Source organism: Argopecten irradians, chromosome 10 (genome assembly GCF_041381155.1).
Source record: "Argopecten irradians isolate NY chromosome 10, Ai_NY, whole genome shotgun sequence".
In the NCBI taxonomy this organism is placed as follows: domain Eukaryota; kingdom Metazoa; phylum Mollusca; class Bivalvia; order Pectinida; family Pectinidae; genus Argopecten; species Argopecten irradians.
Genome location: NC_091143.1, coordinates 41,167,323 through 41,192,157, shown reverse-complemented (window position 1 = coordinate 41,192,157; position 24,835 = coordinate 41,167,323). Strand labels below are relative to the sequence as shown.

Here is a 24,835-nt window from a genome sequence, read left to right as displayed (position 1 = left end):
CATTAATACTCTCTTTACAACTCGTTTACGTCCTGTTATTGACAAGGTCGGTGGTTAGTGTCAAAACATTAGGTTTGAGTTCAAGGAGAAAACTATTTAAAATCTTGTTACTGTTAACATTGGTCTTCTATCAAAAATGTAAACGATCGTGAAAGTATATCTGGAACCGTATCCACATGAATAAACCGTAATAAACGCAAAAAGATATGCAATATATTGGTAGCCGTCAACATCACACTTCTATATGCTAAGCATGTGTCTTTGTCATAAAAAGAAGACCTTTTTCAAGGATTTTTTTTTACATGTTTGTGCGATTTCCTCAAAGCAGTTATGGTGATAATGTAGTCCGCAAAACCTGCCTTTATTATTAGGCTTTTTAATGTTTAAAATAAAAAAAATCTAATAATATAGGCAAGCTTAGCGGACTAGTGATAATGTACATCATGGTTCTAAACATTGAAAACTAAGTATGACTTTGTATTTCTGAAATACAAACATGAATATAAACTCATATGAAACGCTCTGGTTTGTGAGATTTTTCAGTTCGTTATTCTTAAGTTCAACACTTCTACACGACTCCCCCTCATCCCTCCTCCCAGTCCTGCCTCACAGTCTTTTGTCATTGTGGCCTCGATTCAAGTTTGCTCCAGGCGTGTCTAGTGGATCAGGTTTGATTTATTTTGTTAAAGTTTCTATGTAGATAAAAAAAACTGCAGACAATAGACCATTGCCCTTCTCCGTCTAAATTAGGTTTAAAATGACGCCATTCAAAATTGACTTCATGCATAACATATTGGCTTGTCGACCATTTTGTCGAAAATCTATTTTGACTCCAACGCAATGCAAACGAAAAAAAATACAGCTGATGTTTTTTTTCTGAATATTGCCATCTCAAAATTTTACTTGTAATTCTGGCTTCTTAAGGTTCAGTGTACCACTAAACTACATATGACGTTTTACATTATTGAGCAAGTACATTTTTTTCTAAATAATTTCGTAGAAATTTCAACCGAGGTTGCCACGTACTATTATAATAAGGAAGTTTAAGACTAAGCGAAATAAAAGCGAGTCGCAAATGCGTCACACATTCCTACTGGAACTACTCTAATCTGATAACAGAAAATAAAACTATAACAGTACTGGTAAACTTGAATCTTTGCATATAAGCTAAATAGTTACAAAAGTATAAAGCCGTTACATTAGCTCCCGGGGGAGTTGATGGACCTGCCGGAATTATCGGCTCCTCACTTTCCCTTCGCGCCGTAAGGCCCTCCGGGGTACCATTGGCACAGCGTACTTGGCACTAGGTCGCGATCGAAATATAGGTATGATTCCATTCGTTGCAATTCTTACATTGCGCTCAACATTTTTGTATAAAAACTAATGTGTCAAATTCACAATTTGCGTCCTACGCTACGATATAATGTGAATTACAAGCAAATTGCCACTGTCCTTTACATCAGCAACATATGTACAAAAATACAGATAGCTTATGAGTGACACATACAGTGTCTTTTTTGTAATGGGGTTTTGGAACTTTGTTTATTTGCATGATGAATGGAATATAGGTTATAAAACTATAATCATACTATGCAGCAAATGATGACATGCTGCTAGCTTGGTGGTATTTGCGGAGTTTTATTTTGAGACATTGCTAAATTGTCGTGGAATTATTTTAACAAGATACATATAATCTTACTGTACTTGATCGAAAACTGTATTTGTACATTTCAAGAACAATCTTAGAAATTTGTTAATGATAGAATGTCTCTGACCTTCCAATGTTAAGCACAAATTCTTCAAAATCGCAAATTTCCGTTCTGTTCTATCTGACCGTATTTCGTTTCACCACTAGCATACAGAGAACGACACGTCCTTTAGATAAATGAGTGAGGGGAATGCTACCAAAGGACAAGACTGGTTAAGGATTCTGAATTTTAGTACTGGTCTAGACGTTGCTGGCATTACCTTTACACCATTAGTCAAGCCAGGACGCAAAATTGCAGACAATGGTGCCTGATTAATGTATTACTGGACTTATTTTTTTCGTAGCAGATAGATTTAATAATTTCACGCTTTATACCGTTTATCTAATCAAAGCAAATCCTCCTTCTGTATTGTCTAGACGGTCTTAAAGATGTTGGATATTTAGTTTCAAATCAATTTCAAGCTATTTCCCAAAGGGTGATTTAAAGTTGTCTGAATACAAAATATGTGATCATATTTATGATTTGTATGGGTATCAACGGCTCGTTACATAACTCCCTTAACGTTGTCTTCAGACTCATGAAAGACACGGGACATGCATATTGTTATGGTATTTTAATGATATTTTAAAACAAGTATGATTTTCAAAAACTAACAATTAGAAATAGTTATAGTGTGATTGTTCAGTTACTGAATAATATGAAATATCCGTGTGCCCTTTTTTTCCATCATTTGGAGATTGAATATAATTTCATTGATAGAATTGTTCGTGGTTTGCCGATGGATCAATAGTAACGATAGCATAAAAACAAAAAATAGTTGGGTTTTTATATTCGTGGTTTTACAGCAATCGCGAAACAAACGAAAAATTCCATACAACGGATGTTACTGTAAATGTGGAAATTTTAGCAAGGTGGAAATTAATACGCTAATTACGCAAAAGATCGTGAAAATTTTCCTGCGCGTAATATTTTGAACCTGTAAAAAACTAATGCATTTGTATATCGTGAAAATAACAACACAGTGGAATTATAATGCATGCAAATCGTGAAAATAAGCTCTGGCAAAAATGTCCACGTTTGCAGTATGTATACAGTAGTGGATATGATTTGTTTTTTTGATATATTTATATGTTGTTACATTGTTCATGTAGATTATATAACTGATTTACGTATATCAACAATAGGGATTACGAGATGGCCAGCAATACGACGTCTCCTTATGTTAGACAGTAGGATCGAGTTTCCATCAAGTGTGTCACTAAAGATGGCTAGGAGAGATACTGTCTATTCATATGACTCTAATCATACATCCCTTGACACCGTCATGACCTTGACACCTTCATGACCTTGAGACGGCCGTGTGATCAATAATGCAAGGTTGTTTGTGTTCTGTCAAGACAAATAAGAATTGTGACCACTATTGTTATATAATTTACTTCTCCTCGTCATCTGCTCGTCTGTCTGAATGTCCGGTATGATTTTACTAGGGCTTTGTACCTCAGCTGGCATTGTATTTTGATTACATTTCCATACATTCTAATCATGTTCAGTTAGTGATTTGAAGATGCTCCACCGCCAATGGAGAATAAATTATACCAATTAATTGAACATTAATTGATATATAATCGTGTGTATAAGCGCCATATTAACACAAAAATACATATGAAACAATTTTGCTGTTGATTCCTGCACAATCAGTACTTCATTCTATATAGTATCATGGATATTTTTTTGGGGACGCAATTAGTTATTTTTAATTTTGTTTATCTAGAATTGAAATAAGAGGCTCAAATTTTTAAATGGAGTTAATGGTGTAAAGTAAGTAATTTTTATGTCTGAAGAAAAATACTAATTCGTATGCTCCTATACACACTGTTGAAGTATATATTAACCCTATCAAAAGCTCAAGGAGACGTAACGATCTTACCGATTATTACATCTTAACATACACTGCCAGAAATTGGGCGAAGAATGCTATATTTGGAAGTCTTAAGTAGCCCACCTATTAACTACTGGTCTGAGCCAGGCCAGTTAAGTAATAACTTACGCCATGTCTATTTAATCACCGGGGCGGCTAATGACAGAATGCCAGCGTGATGTACAAGAATGCCAAGGTGGTTCCTTACTAATTCAGTTGGTATATTGCAAAGAGGTTTTGCCAAAGAGTGCTGCAGTAATTGATCAAGACGTCACTGAACAAAATGTCATTTTAGGTTTTGCAGGCAATGAAATGTCAAGTCTTCATTTTGTTCGTATGCTGGTTTATTCTAATTCCCAAAGAGCTGCAAACGTCTGGATGAAAATTTTGCGTTCATATATGAGTTGTTGTCATTACCTCTATACTTCAGGGACACTTAAGTGTATATACCTCGAATTCTTCTTTAAGGTGTATTGCACAACGTTTTTTTTCAATTTGTCATGGAATGATCTAAAGCTAACGATATTACAACTGCAATCTAGATTATGACGGACAAACATTTAGATATGGTTTTAAATAGTTAATATCACAAGGTACTGGTTTGAATGAAAACAACTTTCGTATTTAGTGACGACAGATGTGATCAAATTGAAATTGACATGAAAGTTACAAAATTATCTGGAATCCGAATGATAAATTAAATCAATTTGTTATGATAGTTCTAAATCATTTTTATAAGCACGAATATATTCTAAAATGCCTGCAACTTTCAAATACTTTAACACGTCGTATTCAGGTGACAATACGTCTCAATGAAATAAATTTTGTCGAACTTTCTATTTCAAATTGCAAATATAGTACAATGAATCTACTAGTGCCTTTATACAGTTTGATATAAGTATCCGTTTAGTGTGCCTTAAATCATATTGGTAAGTTTTGTTTGGATCATTTCGAAATTATCTGTAATGAATCTAGTAGATCTGTTCAAACAGAAATGTTTAGTACTTCGACACTTCATCAGTATTGGTATTCGAAACCGCAAATCGTCATTTCGACTCTTTTGACTCTCTGCGATTGTAGGTCTGGTTTTAGCGCTTGGCATACAGGGAGAAGGACGACTGATTCGTCAATTGTCAGTAAAATGTGACCGGGCGAGGTGTGTTGCTTGGTGTCTTCGGCAACATGCTTCAGTGATATAGCACTATAAAAAGGACAACGATTTCACTATAAAAGCAGACACAACAAGGATATAGCGCAGTCTCCCAAAACACGCACCGCACACTACATACACGAAGCACACCGCATGCAAGGGAGACCGACCTTACACAACCCTGACTGTTAATAAGAGAATGTTGATTAATAAAACAAACAATATTTTAAACTTGTGTGGAAGTAAACCTCTTATCCACAACAATGGCAGATGCTAGCTACTCCTGATTCTATCGATTTGAGTTTGGAATGGTTCAGTTTGAGTTTGATTTGAGTTTGGGATGGTTCAGTTTGAGTTTGGGATGGTTCAGTTTGAGTTTGGGAAGGTTCAGTTTGAGTTTGGGATGGTTCGATTTGAGTTTGGGATGGTTCGATTTGAGTTTGGGAAGGTTCAGTTTGAGTTTGGGATGGTTCGATTTGAGTTTGGGAAGGTTCAGTTTGAGTTTGGGATGGTTCGATTTGAGTTTGGGAAGGTTCAGTTTGAGTTTGGGATGGTTCGATTTGAGTTTGGGAAGGTTCAGTTTGAGTTTGGGAAGGTTCAGTTTGGTTGGGAGGTTCAGTTTGAGTTTGGGATAGGTTCAGTTTGAGTTTGGGAAGGTTCAGTTTGAGTTTGGGATGGTTCAGTTTGAGTTTGGGATAGTTCAGTTTGAGTTTTTGATGGTTCAGTTTGAGTTTGGGAAGGTTCTTTTTGAGTTTGGGAAGGTTCATTTTGAGTTTGGTAAGGTTCAGTTTGAGTTTGGGATGGTTCGATTTGAGTTTGGGATGGTTCGATTTGAGTTTGGGAAGGTTCAGTTTGAGTTTGGGATGGTTCGATTTGAGTGTGGGAAGGTTCGATTTGAGTTTGGGATGGTTCAGTTTGAGTTTGGGATGGTCCGATTTGAGTTTTGGATGGTTCAGTTTGAGTTTGGGATGGTACGATTTGAGTTTGGGAAGGTTCAGTTTGAGTTTGGTATGGTTCGATTTGAGTTTGGGAAGGTTCAGTTTGAGTTTGGGAAGGTTCAGTTTGAGTTTGGGATGGTTCAGTTTGAGTTTGGGATGGTTCGATTTGAGTTTGGGAAGGTTCAGTTTGAGTTTGGGATGGTTCGATTTGAGTTTGGGAAGGTTCAGTTTGAGTTTGGGATGGTTCGATTTGAGTTTGGGAAGGTTCAGTTTGAGTTTGGGATGGTTCAATTTGAGTTTGGGAAGGTTCGATTTGAGTGTGGGATGGTTCGATTTGAGTGTGGGATGGTTCGATTTGAGTTTAGGAAGGTTCAGTTTGAATTTGGGATGGTTCGATTTGAGCTTGGGATGGTTCAGTTTGAGTTTGGGATGGTTCGATTTGAGTTTGGGATGGTTCGATTTGAGTTTGGGAAGGTCCGATTTGAGTGTGGGATGGTTCGATTTGAGTGTGGGATGGTTCGATTTGAGTTTAGGAAGGTTCAGTTTGAGTTTGGGATGGTTCAGTTTGAGTGTGGGATGGTTCGATTTGAGTTTAGGAAGGTTCAGTTTGAGTTTGGTATGGTTCGATTTGAGTTTGGGAAGGTTCAGTTTGAGTTTGGGAAGGTTCAATTTGAGTTTGGGATGGTTCAGTTTGAGTTTGGGATGGTTCGATTTGAGTTTGGGAAGGTTCAGTTTGAGTTTGGGATGGTTCGATTTGAGTTTGGGAAGGTTCAGTTTGAGTTTGGGATGGTTCGATTTGAGTTTGGGAAGGTTCAGTTTGAGTTTGGGATGGTTCAATTTGAGTTTGGGAAGGTTCGATTTGAGTGTGGGATGGTTCGATTTGAGTGTGGGATGGTTCGATTTGAGTTTAGGAAGGTTCAGTTTGAATTTGGGATGGTTCGATTTGAGCTTGGGATGGTTCAGTTTGAGTTTGGGATGGTTCGATTTGAGTTTGGGATGGTTCGATTTGAGTTTGGGAAGGTCCGATTTGAGTGTGGGATGGTTCGATTTGAGTGTGGGATGGTTCGATTTGAGTTTAGGAAGGTTCAGTTTGAGTTTGGGATGGTTCAGTTTGAGTGTGGGATGGTTCGATTTGAGTTTAGGAAGGTTCAGTTTGAGTTTGGGATGGTTCGATTTGAGTTTGGGAAGGTTCAGTTTGAGTTTGGGATGGTTCGATTTGAGTTTGGGATGGTTCGATTTGAGTTTGGGATGGTTCGATGTTTGTGAATGATTTAACGATTGGAAAAAGAAACATTCATTCAAGGTTACTTTGAACGTAATGGGGATATTATCAAACTCTAATAAATTAGTTTTTTCTAAAATCAGATTACGCATGCAAGCCAGTATGACTATTTGTGATGTATTGATAGTTTGACAGCGGAAGAATACATCATTACATCATACAAGGATTGTATGCAATATTTACGTTTTGTGAATATTGCAATTGGGAAATGAAATTTTTGATTATACTCATAGTGACGTTCGTACGTTTAATGGATCCGAACGATTAAGGCTTTTTTAAGGAGCAAAGGATTGTGTGAACGATAAGTTTTAAAGCATTTTTTATCAGTACATATATATGATATTTAAGTTGGTACATAAGGTTCAATGACGTCATATTTTCATTACTGTGTTTTGTTTCCCTGTTTATGAGATTTAGATAGCTGATAGCTGCAGTAACTTGAACAGGTGGCTATAATTTAGAAAAATGACTTTGAGGTTGGAAAACAGAATCAACGATTAATACAAGTTTATCAGACTTACTTTGTGTATGTTATGAAGAATAATCAAACATGTGATGGATTAGCACTGTAACTAGTAGAGTATTACGGCATCCCTTAATGAGAACCCTGGTCGACAAATACCCTTTTAGGCTAATGACATCATCAGTTCATCATTAAGACCACTGCTTAATGAGTTCTCTAGCTGATTGTTTCTCTAGCACAAATTAATATGCCTGTGGTTTTGATTAGCAATAAATCATGCTATAACTCCCCGGAAAATTCGCCTTCTTCTTGACCCCGACTGTGAGTTTTGTTATTTGTAATAACTGCTTTAAGTAAACTCAAAGTTATATATGATATCTGGCAATAAAAGCTCCCCCAATATCTCCAATAGCTATCAATTATCCGAGCACCGGTCTCTTGACGGGTTGGCTGAAATTGTCTGAAAGTAATGATGATTAGTGGTTTTGGCTCCTAGGGGAAGTATTGAGGCAACAGATAAAAATATGAATAGCATTCCGCAACATTACCGCATAATGTCTCAAGCTGTATCAATGTAGTTTTGATAGCATCTATCCATGTGTAAGTGGCGTGTATTGAAACTATAACATGTTAAGCTACAATGTATGTTAAAGAGATATCTAATAAAAATCAAAGCATTTTGCAACAACACAATTTGCATTACATATTCATTTTAAAAAGATGTGTACCACTCATTTCCACATATCGTTCTCGTTAATTGACACGGTGCATTTCTCAGACCGAGAAAATGAAAACCAAAAGAAATAGTATACATATTTTGTGTAAAGCAGTTTAAGATGGACCACAGTAACACTGTTACCACTATTGAAACAAGACGCAACATAAAAATACCGCACTCTCTCAAAACGTACAATCAAATCCACTACACGCCAGGCATCCAATACAGGGGAGTATATATAATAGTAAATACAGATAATCTATCTCATTTACATTGAGTATTCCGTTTTACTCTGCTTAGTAACGCGAACATAAATATGTTCCGTCAATGTTAAAATATCAACAGAATGATAGGGCAGGCATCTGGTATATTTCATAAGTAAGTTTGTCTTTGCTGATTTCCATCTTTGCAATTTAAAAATTATATATTGCGATACTGGTACAGTATTGATTTGCTGTTTATATCGCTATTATTTTTGTTTATGGTTTTGAATAAATGAAATAACGAGGGAATCGAAACAAATTGGTTTTTTTTCAGTAATTGGATATTTATTTGGGGTCACTCTAAGCTGGAAATTATCTCCCCTGATTTATATAATTACTTTTCCCTCTCTTTGCTCAAAGCATAAAAAATATAGTTATTTATACTGGATTTGTCTTTTATCCAATCTTTTTTTATCAACATCTTGCCAATAATATTTGTTAAAATGATAAAAAGGATGTACCTGAATAAAATGCAAATTCTTAAGAAATATAACTTTAGTAAAATCAAACCTTACTCTGATTGTATCTATGTAATGATAATCATTTTATATGTCAAACCAAATTGATAGTGTGTCTATCATTTCATTACAGTCCTGTAATTTCCATTACAGTTTAGAATGCCCTATTAACACATTTTTATCCTTACAACATATGCGTGTTTCTGTTAAGTATCCGTTTGATACTAGACCCAGCCACAAAGTCCAAATTTTACGCACTTTCAATTGTTATCTTTATTTAGAAAACAACAATTGCGTTCAATTACGGTAACAAAGGATATGCCCCAATCATCATCAGATGTCAGTAAAAGTCGATCGTAGCCAGAAAGTGCTTGTAACCTCACACAATTGGTCTTAGAAGTCAGGTATACGACGGAGCCTAACTAACGAAGTATCCGCCATTGATTAAGAGGAACCTATGTGATGTATCTTACTAGAATCATATGTTACTTCGAGCAATCAATGCTTATCGCCTCCTTCCGTCGGCCTATAACTTTCTTTCAATTTCTGATAACGATATCGCAACGGCAAACGCAAGATTAAATTCTGCCATGTAGCATATCTCTATCCAATAGGGGATATTTCTAAATTTCTGAATTTGAAAGTCCGCGTGAAAGTCTCTATTCATTTCCATCAAACGTATTTTATTAGATGTGAATGTTGAAGGTGAAGCAAACTGTTATCAACAGGGGAAATTTGGATTTTATTTATGACGGCATTGGTACAGTAAGATAAAGCCTTGAAACACATTTTATGGGATATAATTTCATTCAACTGTTCTAAGGATTATATAACCATTTAAATAGACAATGCGGCGAACGTGGTATTATACATTTGTATGTAGCTTGTGGGGTTATTTCTTTTTTTTTCTTCTTTCGCGTGATTTACTGCAAACCAGCATTCTGACTTGATATATTCTTAAAAGTGTTCCGCCGCCAACAGGAAACACTGTTTATTATTAAGACTCTAATTGATGCTTAATCGTGTATATTTATATCACAAAAATATATATAAAATATTTAGTTTTGCCTTTATTGCTTGTGCAATCAGTATCTCATTCAATATTGGACATAATGTCATGAAATTATTATTTCGGGATGAAAATAATCATTTAAAATAATGTTTCAACGTAAAGGAAGTAATTTTTGTTATTGAAGAAGAATACTAGTTAGTCTGTTCCTGTTTTTATAGATAAAAGTTACAATATGTACCATCGCCGGTGGAGTAGCAGCTTTAGGAGATCGCGAAAAGAAACCCGTACAAAAATGTTACATATACGGGCAGACATGGAATGTTGGAACATTAACACTTGATCGCAAATTTAAGTCCTCAGACATTAAGACAAGAAAATGCGTCACCGCGATAATAACAAAATGCGTCACCGCGATAATAACAAAATGCTTCACCGCGATAATAAGAAAATTAGTCACCGCGATAATAAGAAAAAGAATTACCGCGATAATAAGAAAAAGAATTACCGCGATAATAAGAAAAAGAATTACCGCGATAATAAGAACATGAGTCACCACGATAATAAGATGATTATTATAGTTTCTATTTTGCTGGAAGCTTCGATTGTTTGAGAACCAGACTGGAAGGTTATTTCCAATACTAATGTAAACTGGGCCATTTTTGCGGTTGGTTTATTTTCATTATATTCATGTGTCACTGAAATCAATAAATTATAAACACCAGCGAAATTTTCATGATTCATTGACGTATCTCAGAACAATAGTTAAAATGATTACAGGAACTAGTCAATCGCGAAATTTTACATCTTTGAATATGTTCATACAGGACACTGCAAAATACTGACTCCCGCGAAGACGATGTGCTATGCAGTATTTCCAACATAAGATTTGGTACTACTTTAAAGTCAGAGGTTGTTTTGAGAACGATGCTTGCTTATGGATGAAATCAAATGATGTATATCTTTAGATCTATTCTGTATAATCATGCCCGATACGTAAATAACTTAAAAGAGAGAGAAAGAGTTATTCATAATACATCAAAACCCAGAATGGAAATATGATGTACATTGTAATTCTACTATGGATTGCTTAGTTTATATTGTACCTTAGTTTGAGAAAGGTAATCTTGTATGTCTAGTGGTAAGATTTAGTTGCGTTTAAAACCGTTGAGTTGCCGACACTTATGCGGTAACGTCACTATTAGATCACACTCGTATCGTAATGATACACAAGAAATATTTAAACTTATTTGATTCATGATGCTGCAACTCAATAAATTAGAACCGATGATCCATTAAGAGAGAGGTATAAATATCACATATTTTAATGCGTTTTAAGCCTTTGAGTGTCATAGGACCTCCAATAAGGCTCTTAGCGTATTCCCTGAGTGCCAAAGAGTCTCAGAGAACCTCACCTCAGTTCAACATTTAAATGACGTCATTGGAGACGTGACGTCACGAGCATCCTGAGAATTTCCGGGCACTACGATTGATATTCTATTATGGATTTATGCATATATATTGATTATTATTTAACTATTTTAAATCATGATTATAGCATGCACTAATTCAAACTCCCAATCACATTTTATATGTAACTGTCAATTTTGTGAAATTTTGTGTACATATTGGACAGCTACAGATGTGTGACAGTCAAGTGGCAGTCACGTGATAGAACAGGATGGGAATTTTAACAATAAGAATGTAATGTCTTTTACAATAGATTAATGCATTCACTATTATAACCCTTATTAAAATTGCATTGATTCCCAAACTATTAATATTTCGCTCTTCTGCCTTGCAATACTTGTTTGCGTTGCATGTCAGTACAAAATAAATAGCAATCCGTCATAAAATCACAAATAAAGCAATCTACTGCATTGAATGTATACGATGTTATAACAGTCTGATTGGTTTTATTTCCGAAATCACTCAGCATTTGACAATCTCTGTGAATACAATCACAGAACGTTCATAGACCTACACATGTCATATATTTGACAGTTGCAAGTCTACAATCACTGTATCACGCACGCGCAGGACGTTTGACGTTGTGATTGGCTCTTTTCAGATCCAGACGTCACTTGTACCTGAACACCGATATCCTGTACATGACACGTGACAACTCCATGGTTTCTATCAATCGGAAATACTTGCCACGTGACCATCATCTTATTCAGAAAACTTCACGTGAATATCACATATGTCATGTTGCCGTCGCTCGGGTATTACGGTCATGCGTGCTAGCGCTCACTTTATATAGCATATGTTTAGCTGTCATTTTACGTAACAATATCTTTGTCTGAAATTTTCATATTTGTTTTATCCAAATGCTTCGGGTTTTTTTATGAAATGATTTCTATATTCTTGCAATACGAGTCTGAAAAACAAACACAGATTCAAAAGATATACTTAGACAAATATTAATTATGATTACTCGTTTACATACATGGGTCAAAATTTGTGCGATATAAAACGAAGGAACTGTATGGTAACGGTTTTAAATCCCGACCATATGACACACTTATTTCACAATATTGTGCTTATCAAATTTTCGGAATCAAATGCCCCAGAAAATCGCAATAATATCATATCCACGGAAATAATCAGCCATACAGTTTCAATAAAAGTGTTGTTGGTAAAATACATTTTCACGCAAGACCATTTCATTTTAAAAGGTACATTGCGATACGCAAACATGGCTCCAAAGAACAGAAATGAATGCACAAATATGATTTATATTCCTTCGGAACCATAAATAACCACCAGAAGTTGACGCTAGATTGTTAATTATAGTTCTAAATTTATCCTAAAATTGTCAAAGGCTGACTCAAAACTTTGGAATTTCCTACCTTAGCTAAAACATTGTCAAGACGATTTCAGCATGTATGGGGGCGCTATTGAAGAAGTGTGTGAGTGTACATAACCCAAAAAACTACCAATGTATTTAACGTTACGTAATCAATTACCTGTACTGCCTGGTCATTTGTCTGATGAAGGTGACAGGGTCACATCTCACTAGTTATCAAAACGTTACACATGAAATATACACTAACAACAAGTGTTTAAGAATATTAGAAAAAACATATTAAGTATTTAAAATAGAGAAAACATATCGGTTCACTCGGAGCACGGACTTGCATAATACCCCCGTTGAGAGCACCATACTGACGTATGAAGATGCATACAGGTAAAAACTATGGCATTCCTGGTATATTTGAATGTGGCTGCTTCCATGTTGAGGGGGTCCAAAGAAAAGCACATCATTTCGAAACCATGAAGTATTGCGATGCTGAATTATATATGAGCTAATTATGCTTTACAAGCAGTATTATAAACGCATAAAAGTGATGTGAAATGCACAAACATACAAAATCATTTCTTCACTTTTATGGTTCAGTCAAAAAAGTTGTACTTGTAACCATCTTTGGATTAAAAACTGCTCTTAGATTTCAAATCACAACTGCATTTAACCTTTTTAGACTATTACTTTCTAGTGATGTTTACAAATGTTCTATTAAAACAAAAGTTCACGCCGCCCCGCTCGTTTCCGCGAGTAACAACGGGTTTCAAATGAAATATGAACTCCTTAAGGAACCTGTAAGTGACGTAATTGATGTTTCGTGACTTTGATGTCACGTTGCCATGGGTACAGGAACCTGATTTCCGCGGTCCTGACCCCATCCAAAGCTTGATCGTCGGGACTAGAATCCATTTGTCATCATTATGGCCGGACGAAAGACAAACCGCGAAACTAATTTCATTGTACCACACGAAACATTTCCATCCATCATACACTCTTTCATAAAGATTTATAAATAAATTGAAACGAATAACGCTCCTTTCATTTGTCATAACCATTTCCCTCAAGTCACAGGCAATACGGTTAAACACTGAACGCTAACGGTATGCTTCAATCACTTCCAAATGAAAGCCTTGCGATGATGGATGCGGAGGAAAAAGAAGTGCAGAATCAGGCGAGAACGAGGCTGAACTGTCACCTGCTGAGTGCCTCTACGTAATGGGTGATCCATATGAACACTCGCCCTAAATTTTAAACACCGCTTCGTGTAAACCGAGTTGCTCTTTCGCAAATTCGGTCATCATCCACACATTTTGAGTATGGCATCGGAAAGAGAGTGTGATTTCGCCAATATGTTTTCTAACCACCAAACAGTACATATAATGCCTTACCTCTGATGTTTGTCGCGCCTTTAATGCTTTTCCAAACGACCATCAAAACATAAGGTAATTTTTGGATTATAAGTGATGTAGTGCACACATATCCCATAATTGGATAAATGACACGAGAATTACATTCAATAAAAACGATAAAAAATGATCAATTAGTGAAATCAAGTTTTTATATACATTGTAGGTTCATACATGATTAATGTGTATATACTTATATATTTACAGTTCTTCTACCAAGATAATATGGCTCTTTAATTATGATTTTAATTTATCGTCACCCTTTGCTCGTATGATGACTGTCATACACGAATAAGGGAACGCGTACCTTACAAATATACTTTGATCTTTTTTATGATGCCGTATATAGTTATCGCATTTTTTTGTAAAAAATCGTATTGCTACATTCATGTTGTAAAACTAGTTTTGTCATTTTAGTTAAACCCTGGAACATCACGTCTTGTGGTGCTTTATTTTGGACTTGCCTCAACGAATTCTTAAAAGAGATGCAATTTCTCAAATACCTTTCAATTTGAGCAAAGTGTACACAAATGACTCCAGAAATGTTCCCACAAACGTAGAATTGAAAACATCAGTTTCAACAATAATTCAGTCCTTTACTGTTTCGAGAAAGCTCCTGGCAAGTATCGAGTTGATAGCTTGTAGATAGCAGATTGTATGTTCTTTACCATATATCCAGTGCTTTCTTTATGATACTTTAGCACGATTTACGCCAGTATCCTTCTACTGGAATTACCAGTATGTGGTCGTATGGCGTCATTGTGGAATTGTGAACTCTCTAATCTTATTCCATTATTACATAAAATGGACCCAGTTCGTGAAAAATCGACAAGATGTAGTGCTTGATGTCACATTGAGATGCATTTAAAACCTACACCTGGCGATTTGATTGACAGTCTTGCACGAAACTTTCTCAGCGAACACACTACGTTTTCAATCTTATCTATCAATTTAGATAGTATTGCGGATGACGAATAAACCTAATAAGAAGTAAGTGATACCGACATTAACGTAATTTTCCTCAGATATCCTATTTCAAATTAAATATAAACTTGTAAAACATTTCTAGATTTCGTACATTGTATTGATGCATGCATAACATCTTTAGATTTTAAGTTCATTATTACATTAACAGCGGTTACGCTTACCCAAGACTTGTCCTTTCCTCCTCTCTGACCACCCTAGATAAACCCCTTTCATCAGACGTTGCCTGCTGTTTGCTATGGCAAAACGTTGTCAATGACCTAATTTGGCATTTGCTGTAGTATTCCAAGGCAACAGATGTGATAGTGTTTTGTTTGAATGACTTTATTCTATGTTCGCTTTTACTTAACGTCCTACGGGGGTCTTTCTGTACGAAGTTATAACAAAAAGTACATGTTATGATTAAATTTAATTGACACTCAACCGAAATATCCTCATTTTCCCGAGTATGTAGGTGACAAGATATAAACTGCATCGTGTGACGGTTGCAAGTTTTGATAAGATCTTTAAATCTCGTTAAAATGTGTTTGATTCAGTGAGATAGCACTTTAAAGCTAGGATAACTTTCCCGCCTTCACAAAGAGATTTACAGATAAACTCGCATACAGGGTAAAGTAAAGAAAATATGTACTGAATCACTCTATACAAATTTCCCCTGTTCATTCAGAATATCGAATTGTTTGATTTTTATATCACATAATTTGACAAAAGGGTCATACAGATGGAAGATGAAACAAAACAAAGCCATTCGCTAAATGTCCTATTTGTCCGAACAGTTCAGAGATTAATGGTACGCTCTTTAATCGTTACATTTATCCTGAGTTGTTATTTAAATTCCAAAACTTTATCCGATAAGGTTCCCAACAAAAGCTGTGCAAACCACACCATGTTTAACATATACAATAACTATGAAGCGTTTCCTTATATGGTGACGCCTATGCAGATTATTATGCAGGTAATCTAACTGCAGGCCCCGATAACTGAAAATTAAATCCTATTACTATAGAACTTTTAACAATTTTATTTTTGTATATCACTCATACACGAAACATTAATCCTATTACTTTTGAATGTATAACGATTTCGTGTTTGTTAGGCCATGCTAAATACCATATTTCATCTTATAGTAGTCTCCAGGCGAACGCAATCGGTGCCCACTTATATGAATGTCGTATGTAGAGTATATGACATAGCCAACACGACCAACAGACAGACTAAATAATTGTCATAAGCCATAAGAATGACATATGTTGTTCTATTCTAATTGTTTTTCTATTGACAGCAAACATCGTCATAACGCACGTGTGGCTCTTAACGAGAACATTCTCGTCCATTATCGGTAATTTGGTTATTGTCAGGAATTTTGTCTTGAGTTCTTAATGTTATAAGCAAAAGCTGTGTCAGTATAGCCGAGGACGTCGCGGGACATAGATAACATTAAAAGAAAGTGTGTGACAAGATGAAATAATCACATTAACCTAAGCACGGAATACATGTGGATAGTATTATTGTGTTTTAACGAACCTAATTATCTTCCAATTACACCAAGCAGACGACACTGAATTGTCTTAATCCCTGTCCCTCATATCTTTCTGTTATATTCTTCTTTTGATTATCCATTGTCTAGGAGACAATTTCTACATCATGTAAAGTATAGTCGCTTTATTCATGTAGCAACAAAGTTGTTTTGCTGACATTTTCTTATGCTGCTTAGCGTTCATATATCGTGTTCTTTGCTCTTTTCTCCCCGGTGGTATATTTCAGCAGGATAGCACTGTAAGATAAGCATTTATTTCGTGCTAGCACAGGATGAGTTTATTTATTGACAAGGCGTATTATATATTTATATGTACTTACTTCGTCAGATTTTCTGCTGCTAAGTTAACAATAAATTTCAAAATTAACCTCTAACAAAGGGCGTGATTATTTCACATCTTGTGAAAAAGAGATATGATTGTAATGTCTAGCTTAATCCGACCTATTTGAAAAACAAATGTCTGTAATACTATCTGATCAGACACTGAATGCGGTACAGGACAAGTGGCGTTTAATTTCAAAGAGATCAGTGTGATGGAGTGTAACAATTTAGCACTCGTCAAGCCTAACGAGTTACTTATTTCATCTTCTGGATCTTTTTTACACACCATATCATCAAAGATTGTAGGTAGAAACCATTGATTCTTAAGATGTTTTTACATTGACTCTATTGATTAAATCTGATATAATTTAGATAGACAACCGTTATGGGTATTCGCCTTTCGATGAAGGTAGGATTATGATTAACGACCCAAGGGTATATTATAAAAGTTATTGTTATCGAGTTTAGTAGATAGTGAAATCGTCAGTGCTAATAAATATCGTGACATTAAAGGCGATTAGTACGTTCAATCATAGCATTATTCGAAGACGACAATAATCAAATATGAATCTTTAAAACTCATCATACAACAATTATAATTATGTCTAAAGGTAATGTTTTGTTAAGTTTCTAGGTTGATATGTAGCAATCTATTAAGTAGTACAATGGTTTTTGTTTGGGTTCACACACGTGGACCATGGTATTAGGAGACTCTCAATATTCCATACAGCTTACAATTGCCACCCTATGTAAGGCTTTGCTTCGTGTTTGTACTGTAACAATAGATAGCATGTCCGCGAAAGGAAACAGGAACGCTTTTAGAAGATTGAAATCGATTTTATGAAGATTTGGATACGTCAAGAATCATGAGATATCAGACGATTCTTTGTCTCAAAGTTACCAAGTGAAGTGAGATCAAGAGTTCGAAGTAAAATAGAAAAAAAATCTTTTCAGATTCGTGGCTGTTTATACTTGAGGATTTTATTTCATTTTGTAATCTGAATACCTATACAATACTATGGTTTTTCTCACCAATTTTTAATCTGAATATATGCGTATAATATTATGTTATTATTCATATTGAAAGGATGAATATATATTAATAAACCCACACAAATTATCAATTCAATAAATAAGAAATGAATCTAAAAATTGGTTAGAATCCTAATTACATCAATCGTATTTATACCCTACCAGCTGTTCCATAATTACTTCACCTGCATATCCTGATGTTCATCTTAATTTAAACATATTGTCCGTTAATGTATCATTATGTGACAGAACCTCCGTTTAAAACGTTTATGTGAAACAGATTAAGAAAAACAGATAGTAGCCTTAGAACATCCGGGCACTATGATTGATTGCATTACAGGAAATCATATCCCTGATTTTATTTCTCATTCGTGATCAGCTGGGAGGTTTATGTCCAGTATCCTCCAGCTGTAAAGTTTTCTGTATCGACCTAGACTACATAATACATCGCTCTATTTCTACTTAACCACTGTGATCAATAATTAACAGATCAGATGCTTTTAGTGTGGTATTTATGATTTAAATTGTTAAGTCCAAACTCCTTCCCAGACCAGACAGTGCAAGCTCAAAGGTGTAACAAGACATCCTTGGTCTATTCAAATTAAATAGATCCCACGATTGGAGTTTTTCCAACAGATCAATGTGGTAATAGGCCACAATACTTGTTGATAGTTTTATCAAATTTAATTTGATGAATACTAGCACTGAATCATTTTTAAGGAATCGTCTAGATAATGTTGTAACAGTCAAAACGAATAAAATGAAAGAAAGCTCCATAGAAATAGATGTATACCTATCAATCAACAATGTAAGTAGATATAACTAAGTACATTTCGTATCAACTTTTCCCATGTACATGTAAGAATTAAGACTTTTTGTTCAATCTTACGCTGATTCGTGTTCTTTGGAAATATTTTTCTTACTCTAAAACTTTTTTTGCAGGAGTAGACAAATCGCTTTAGCTATTATATAAATGTGAGGAAATCGGGTACTATGCAGGAAGATTTGACGGCAACCATCGATTCAGAAAATTAGCCGTGCATAAATGATTTGGTAGTTTCACGATTCCATATTTGATTGAAGTAAGAGATTCTATATTTGATTAAAGTTATAAGGATTGCAATGTGTTAGGACGGATTAGCCCATTAGTGAGTTTTTGCAGTATGTTTCAGTAAGCACTATACACTATGCTATTGTCTCTCGAGGACACACGGACACAAATGATCAGTCATTTCCATGGTCGCATATGCGAACCACACACTGTTGAAAGACAAATAATTATAACCAACATATTTTTGTGTGCAATCAATTTCCGTATGCAATCAGAAATCGCAAAAAAAAAAAAAAGAAAAAGAAAATCGCCTCTGGCATACTGTAAACCAGTTTTCTTTCGCAACTTCTTAATTTCGCGATTTCAAAACAACTTCCCGAAGATTAAATCGGCGGACTTACAATATTGACTGGACATTCCTATCGGTACCATGATCTAGATGTAAGTTTGCGGAGATAAGTTTTTGCGAATTTGTTTGGATCGCGAAATTCGCAAAAATAGATCACAAGCGAAAAAAAGTTAGCTTACATTGTTCTAGCTCCATCTCAGTAAAACTACGTCGTATTTACGTTTACAGTATTCTAGCACCATCTCAGTAAAACTACGTCATATTTACGTTAATAAGTATGCTTACTTATCAGGATGAGGTATTTCTGAGTATTTGTGGTGATAAAAGGGTTTTGAGTACAACAAGCTCAAACAAATCGACCTATCAGTCGACGGTAAACGAATACTAGATTATGGCCCTGTCCCTTTTGCATCATAACTTTAAGTCATGCAGATAATGGAGCTTTTATTCCGTCGATATCATAGAACAATAAAATATTAACAAGTGACAAAATAAACTATCGTAGAGGGAGTCACTTAGAGGATATACTATTTCAGTAAATCACTAAAATCAAGCATCAGCATATATTTGAAATATTAGCAAAATCAGAATTCAATTGGCTCTGAAATTTTTACTGACATTTGAACAATCTATTACAAAAAGTTATTTGCGTTTTGAAGGATATTTATTCTCCGTTATCATATAGTTATTTGTTGTCTGTTCCATGTGGGTTAAAATAATGTGTTATCATACCAAGGTTATTAACAATGAAAGCAGAGCGGACGTTTTCACCTCAGGGCACCGACGAGTAATACGAGCAACTTGTGATATTTTATGTGATATATAAATCCCTTTCATAAGGGGATATGAAATTAATTATAATTACTTTGAAGGACACTTACTAGCCAGTTCGCTGGTCAGACTGTCTAAATCTGATCTATGTGGTCAACACATTGCCATTAGCACGTCCTCGAGTCGCATTAGGGACAGACGAGTCCTTCTGCTAGTCTAGACGCTCAACCTTTCATTTCAGGAAAAACTATCTATTATTCTGTTCCTGTATTTTCCGAGATTTTGTTCCGGCTTAGAGCCTTGACTCCCGACGGGACTATGAACTTTCGCGGTGTCCTTCCGCAGCGGACGGGACATAGAAAGAAATGTTTTTGCATTCACTTAATTATCCGTAATGGAAAAAACTACCTTAAGTATACCTCTCTCGATTACATCTATATCCGCTGTCGGTTTCTCAGATGCTGATGTCGTCTTAGTTCTTAGGGAAGTCATAGAGTTCATTTAAAATTTCCATTTAGGCATACAATATACACTTGTTGTATAATTCTGGTAAAACTCATAACTTATTTTTATTAAACAACATTTTTATTAATAAAAAAAAATAAAAAAGAACAACTAAAAATGAAAAAAATAACTATCTAGAAGATAGAAGCTGTCGGGAACCATGACTTAAATGCATTCATTTTTATGATAAATGATAAGAGTCGTATAGGGTGGTTGTGAATGGATTATGCAATTAATATGCTTTTAGCAGTACGACAACGTTTTAATAATCGAGACTTGGACAAACACGTGTCCCGTCAATATAGTAAGATATTGGAATGTTAGGATTATTTATCTATGAATGAATAACAACAACTATGGCGTATTAATCTTAGTATTTGAGTTGAATATAAACGATTACGTCAAATTTCTATCATAACACCTCTTTGCATATACTCATCCTCTTTATGTAGAATATAAAGATATAGGCAGGGTTATCGCCCGTCATGTACCTATTTCACACATAGCTCGTAACAGATTAGCAAGACTGACATTGTGATCAGTTTTACTGCTGGATTAGGCTTTACTAAGTGATAAATTGTCTAGCAAAGAGAAAGAAAAAACACACAGACAATATAAGGACAATAATTCATGGACGGCATGTGGGTCGTATGATTTTACACGTGGGACGAAAATCATATAAAGCAAGAAGCGCCCACTGACGTCGCCTTAGTTTGTGACAGTATTTATGGTGTATACTAGTCTACTCTAGTACACCGTACCCTTGAGTACCATTACATGACATAGTGATAAAATTCGGTTCTGCAACCGTCGGCATTAAAGCTAACGGTTAAAATGTAACAGAACCATCTTCTCGCCTACCATTATTGTTTTTTGAAAACGAGAATTTCCAAAAAATGTTCTGTAAAGTTGTTTCCATGCATGACATACGCCCTTTTTAAGTTTTGTCTTTAGACTTGTTTTCTAAGTATATTACCACATAATTATGTTTTGATATGATATGAAAATTAATTAAGAGATATGAATCAGCATAAATGAATAACTGCAGTGATGTTGGGTAAAAGGTGTTTATGTCTGACTTTAAGACCATAGTGTTGTTTTCACGGGATGGTCTTAGATATCGCAATACTTTATATTGAAATTTATATACATGTATTAGGAAACAGATCTTATGTTATCGTTCAATTTATACACCTTCATACCTGGCCCCAATTTCTCGAAAGAAACTTCAGTCAAAAACTGGCTTATGTCATACATTTTTATATAAGTTACATAAGAAGGAAAACTTAAGTTTTGACTTAAGTCCGACTTAAATTTCAAGAAATCGGGGCCTTGTTATTACGACATTGACATGTGTCTGAGTTACACACCACATATATCAACAGAATCACTGATTATACGATCATCGACCAAGGGGAGATAATAGATGTAGGAAACGCTAAACGCTATGTGAGGTTCGTAAGCACTGAATACAAGGAGGAGCTAAGGAAGAACATTCTAAGCTACACATGTTCTACTAAACAGCTGCATTTAAGAAAAAGGGTTCAGTTACAAACACATATAATGCAGATACACTTTAGATAGGTTGCCGAAGGCCAATTACCACTTGTCTTGTGTCTTTACGAGTTAACAGATATTCTTGTACATAGCTAATGTTTTCATGTTTTGCAAAAAACGAAAGCAAAAAAGTGAAACAATAAACGGATGTAATGAAAGAAGTTACAAGATTAAATGCAAGGCATGATATTTGCGGAGAAAGCTTTAAACCTTCTTGAGTTAAAAATATCTTTATTGGTAGAGTTGAGTTGTTGAAAGGTAGCATTTGTGGAATGGCTGTGAGTTTGGTGGAAAATTAAAGCAAGGTCGATATTACAGTGTGAAGGTTATATCAACCAGATGTATAAAATACCTATGTTTACCACATCTGCCTTGTGCCTCTTGGTTATACAGACTAATATTAGAATCCGTCGGACGTATTTGCCTTTATCTTTATGTCTGCATAGTCAGAAAACTAATTTTGTTTGTGTTACATCTGCCAGTATCTTAATGCTTAATTACTTATCTTGTTTCTGAGCATTATCAACAACAACAACTTCAACAAGAAAATGTAATTGACATGATGCAAAAGAAAGGGTTTTGAAATATCTGCAGTAAATACTGTATATATCTCTCTTCTGTTCTCATATTTCTGATGATAAACAAATTTTCTCCGTTAACCGATAGAGTTAAATTATATATTTTTGCATGACAGTGTTTTATTTATTGCTTTTTTAACCATGATCATGGAACCCAAAACATTTTTTCATAATTTTACATCAATGAATCTTTTGTTATAACAAGGATAGCGTGACACCGTCTCCGTTTACGCTAAACCCAGGGTTGGGGTAATTAAAATGTAATTGTAATTAATTGCAATTAATTACATTTTTTCAAGTAATTGAAAGTAATTTGTAATTAAGAAATATTTCAATTACATGTAATTGTAATTGTAATTAATTACATTATAAAAATGTGTAATTAACAATTACATTTCAATTACTTTTCAATTACATTTATATATTTACTAATGTCTAAATAATTACCAAGATTAATGAATGCATGACATTTATTTGGCTATGTAGAAATTTAAACAGGTAACATATGTGAGACAGTAACCATAGTATACAGTATAGTATAGGTACCTGTAGTTTACCCCTCAAGCAATATACAAGTTTGAAGTTGTGAACACAAAGCCTGTGATTACAACTCACAAAGGTCTTGCTTATATAACACCTGTTGATCACCTAATTAGCAAATCTAATGAAGGCAAAAATATAGATGATAGTTCAGATTTGTCTTCACTGCCCCTGCCAAGAAAATTATAATTAACAGAAGACTTTTTTTCAGTTTTCTTCCCACTATATAAATAACACTGTTACGAAAGAGACACAACTGAGGTCTTAAATCCAATGAATTGTAGGCATCTACATTAGTGAAGTTTCACAGAGAAATATTGTGACCCATTAAAGTTCTGGAAAGATTATTCTTGCAGATTTCTAAATTCGTCTTTTTTAGCTAGCAAGTACTTAGCTATACAAGCCACTTCAGCTCCAGTAGAGAGATTGTTTAGTGTTAATTTCTGGCAAAGTATTCCGACCAGACAGATAGAGACTGTCTGATGATGATTTTGAGATGCTAATGATGATAAAATGCAATAAAAAATATGAATACCTTGTACATAAAGCTGACGCATTTGACAATATTACTGCTAGGTCCAATAAAAATGTACATGCAAAACAAACACACCCTACCAATACTCAATTGTACCTTGCGGTTTATGTGAAGTGAACATGTGTTCTATCAGAATTTACTAATATCGACTTATTATATCTGTATAACTGCTACAGTATATGATTATACAAATGTGAATATGCAATGACGTATATCTCACTTTTAAATCCTTGGTATAAACATATAAAAAACATAGTAAGAAAATGTAATGTGTAATTGTAATTAATTACTTTTTGAATGTAATTGTAATTGTAATTAATTACATTTACAAAACTGAGTAATTGTAATTGTAATTGTAATTGAGTTTTGACCAAGTAATTGTAATTGTAATTAATTACATTGCAATGTAATTGACCCCAACCCTGGCTAAACCCTGTGTGAACTTTGTTTGAACGGCATTTAGATATGCAGGTATTCTCCAGCGGTTTACCATCAGGAATAGACTGAAGGTGTTTTAGTTACTTTGACTCTAGTGTAAACTTAATTTCCTTCACGAGCGATATACTTTTGCGAGTTCCGTCATCTACATGAGATGATTTGAAGAAAATTTATCCCCACGAATAAACATCTCGTAATATGTCATTGAGATATTACCTTTTTTATCGGCGAATGGTAATTTTTGCAATCTTGACTTTAAACCAAATTCCTAAAATGTCGGAGCAAAAGAAAGTAGCCTCCCACGCCATTCTCCACACTGTCCTAAAAGAACATCTTCAGAAAGCATTTCATTTATATATTTCTTGTTAATTCACAATATATTTCATATCAAAACTATACCTAAACATGCAATAGAATTGACTATAACCATGTTTAAGGAGATTGATATCGCATCATCTAAAATGCACAAGATCGTCATGCATTTTTACATGTATGCAGATCATTACTGTTGTATCGCC

General features: G+C 34.8%; 2 protein-coding genes across 7 annotated transcripts in view; one reads left to right on the top strand and one right to left on the bottom strand.

Moving 5' to 3' along the window:
* Positions 1-24,835, top strand: part of LOC138333923 (protein amalgam-like) — a 154,386-nt gene that overhangs the window by 14,593 nt on the left and 114,958 nt on the right. The window lies entirely within an intron of this gene.
* Positions 5,029-7,089, bottom strand: LOC138332708 (neuroblast differentiation-associated protein AHNAK-like). Its single transcript, XM_069280700.1, has one exon. It carries the CDS (start codon positions 7,087-7,089, stop codon positions 5,029-5,031), a length of 2,061 nt encoding a protein of 686 aa, XP_069136801.1.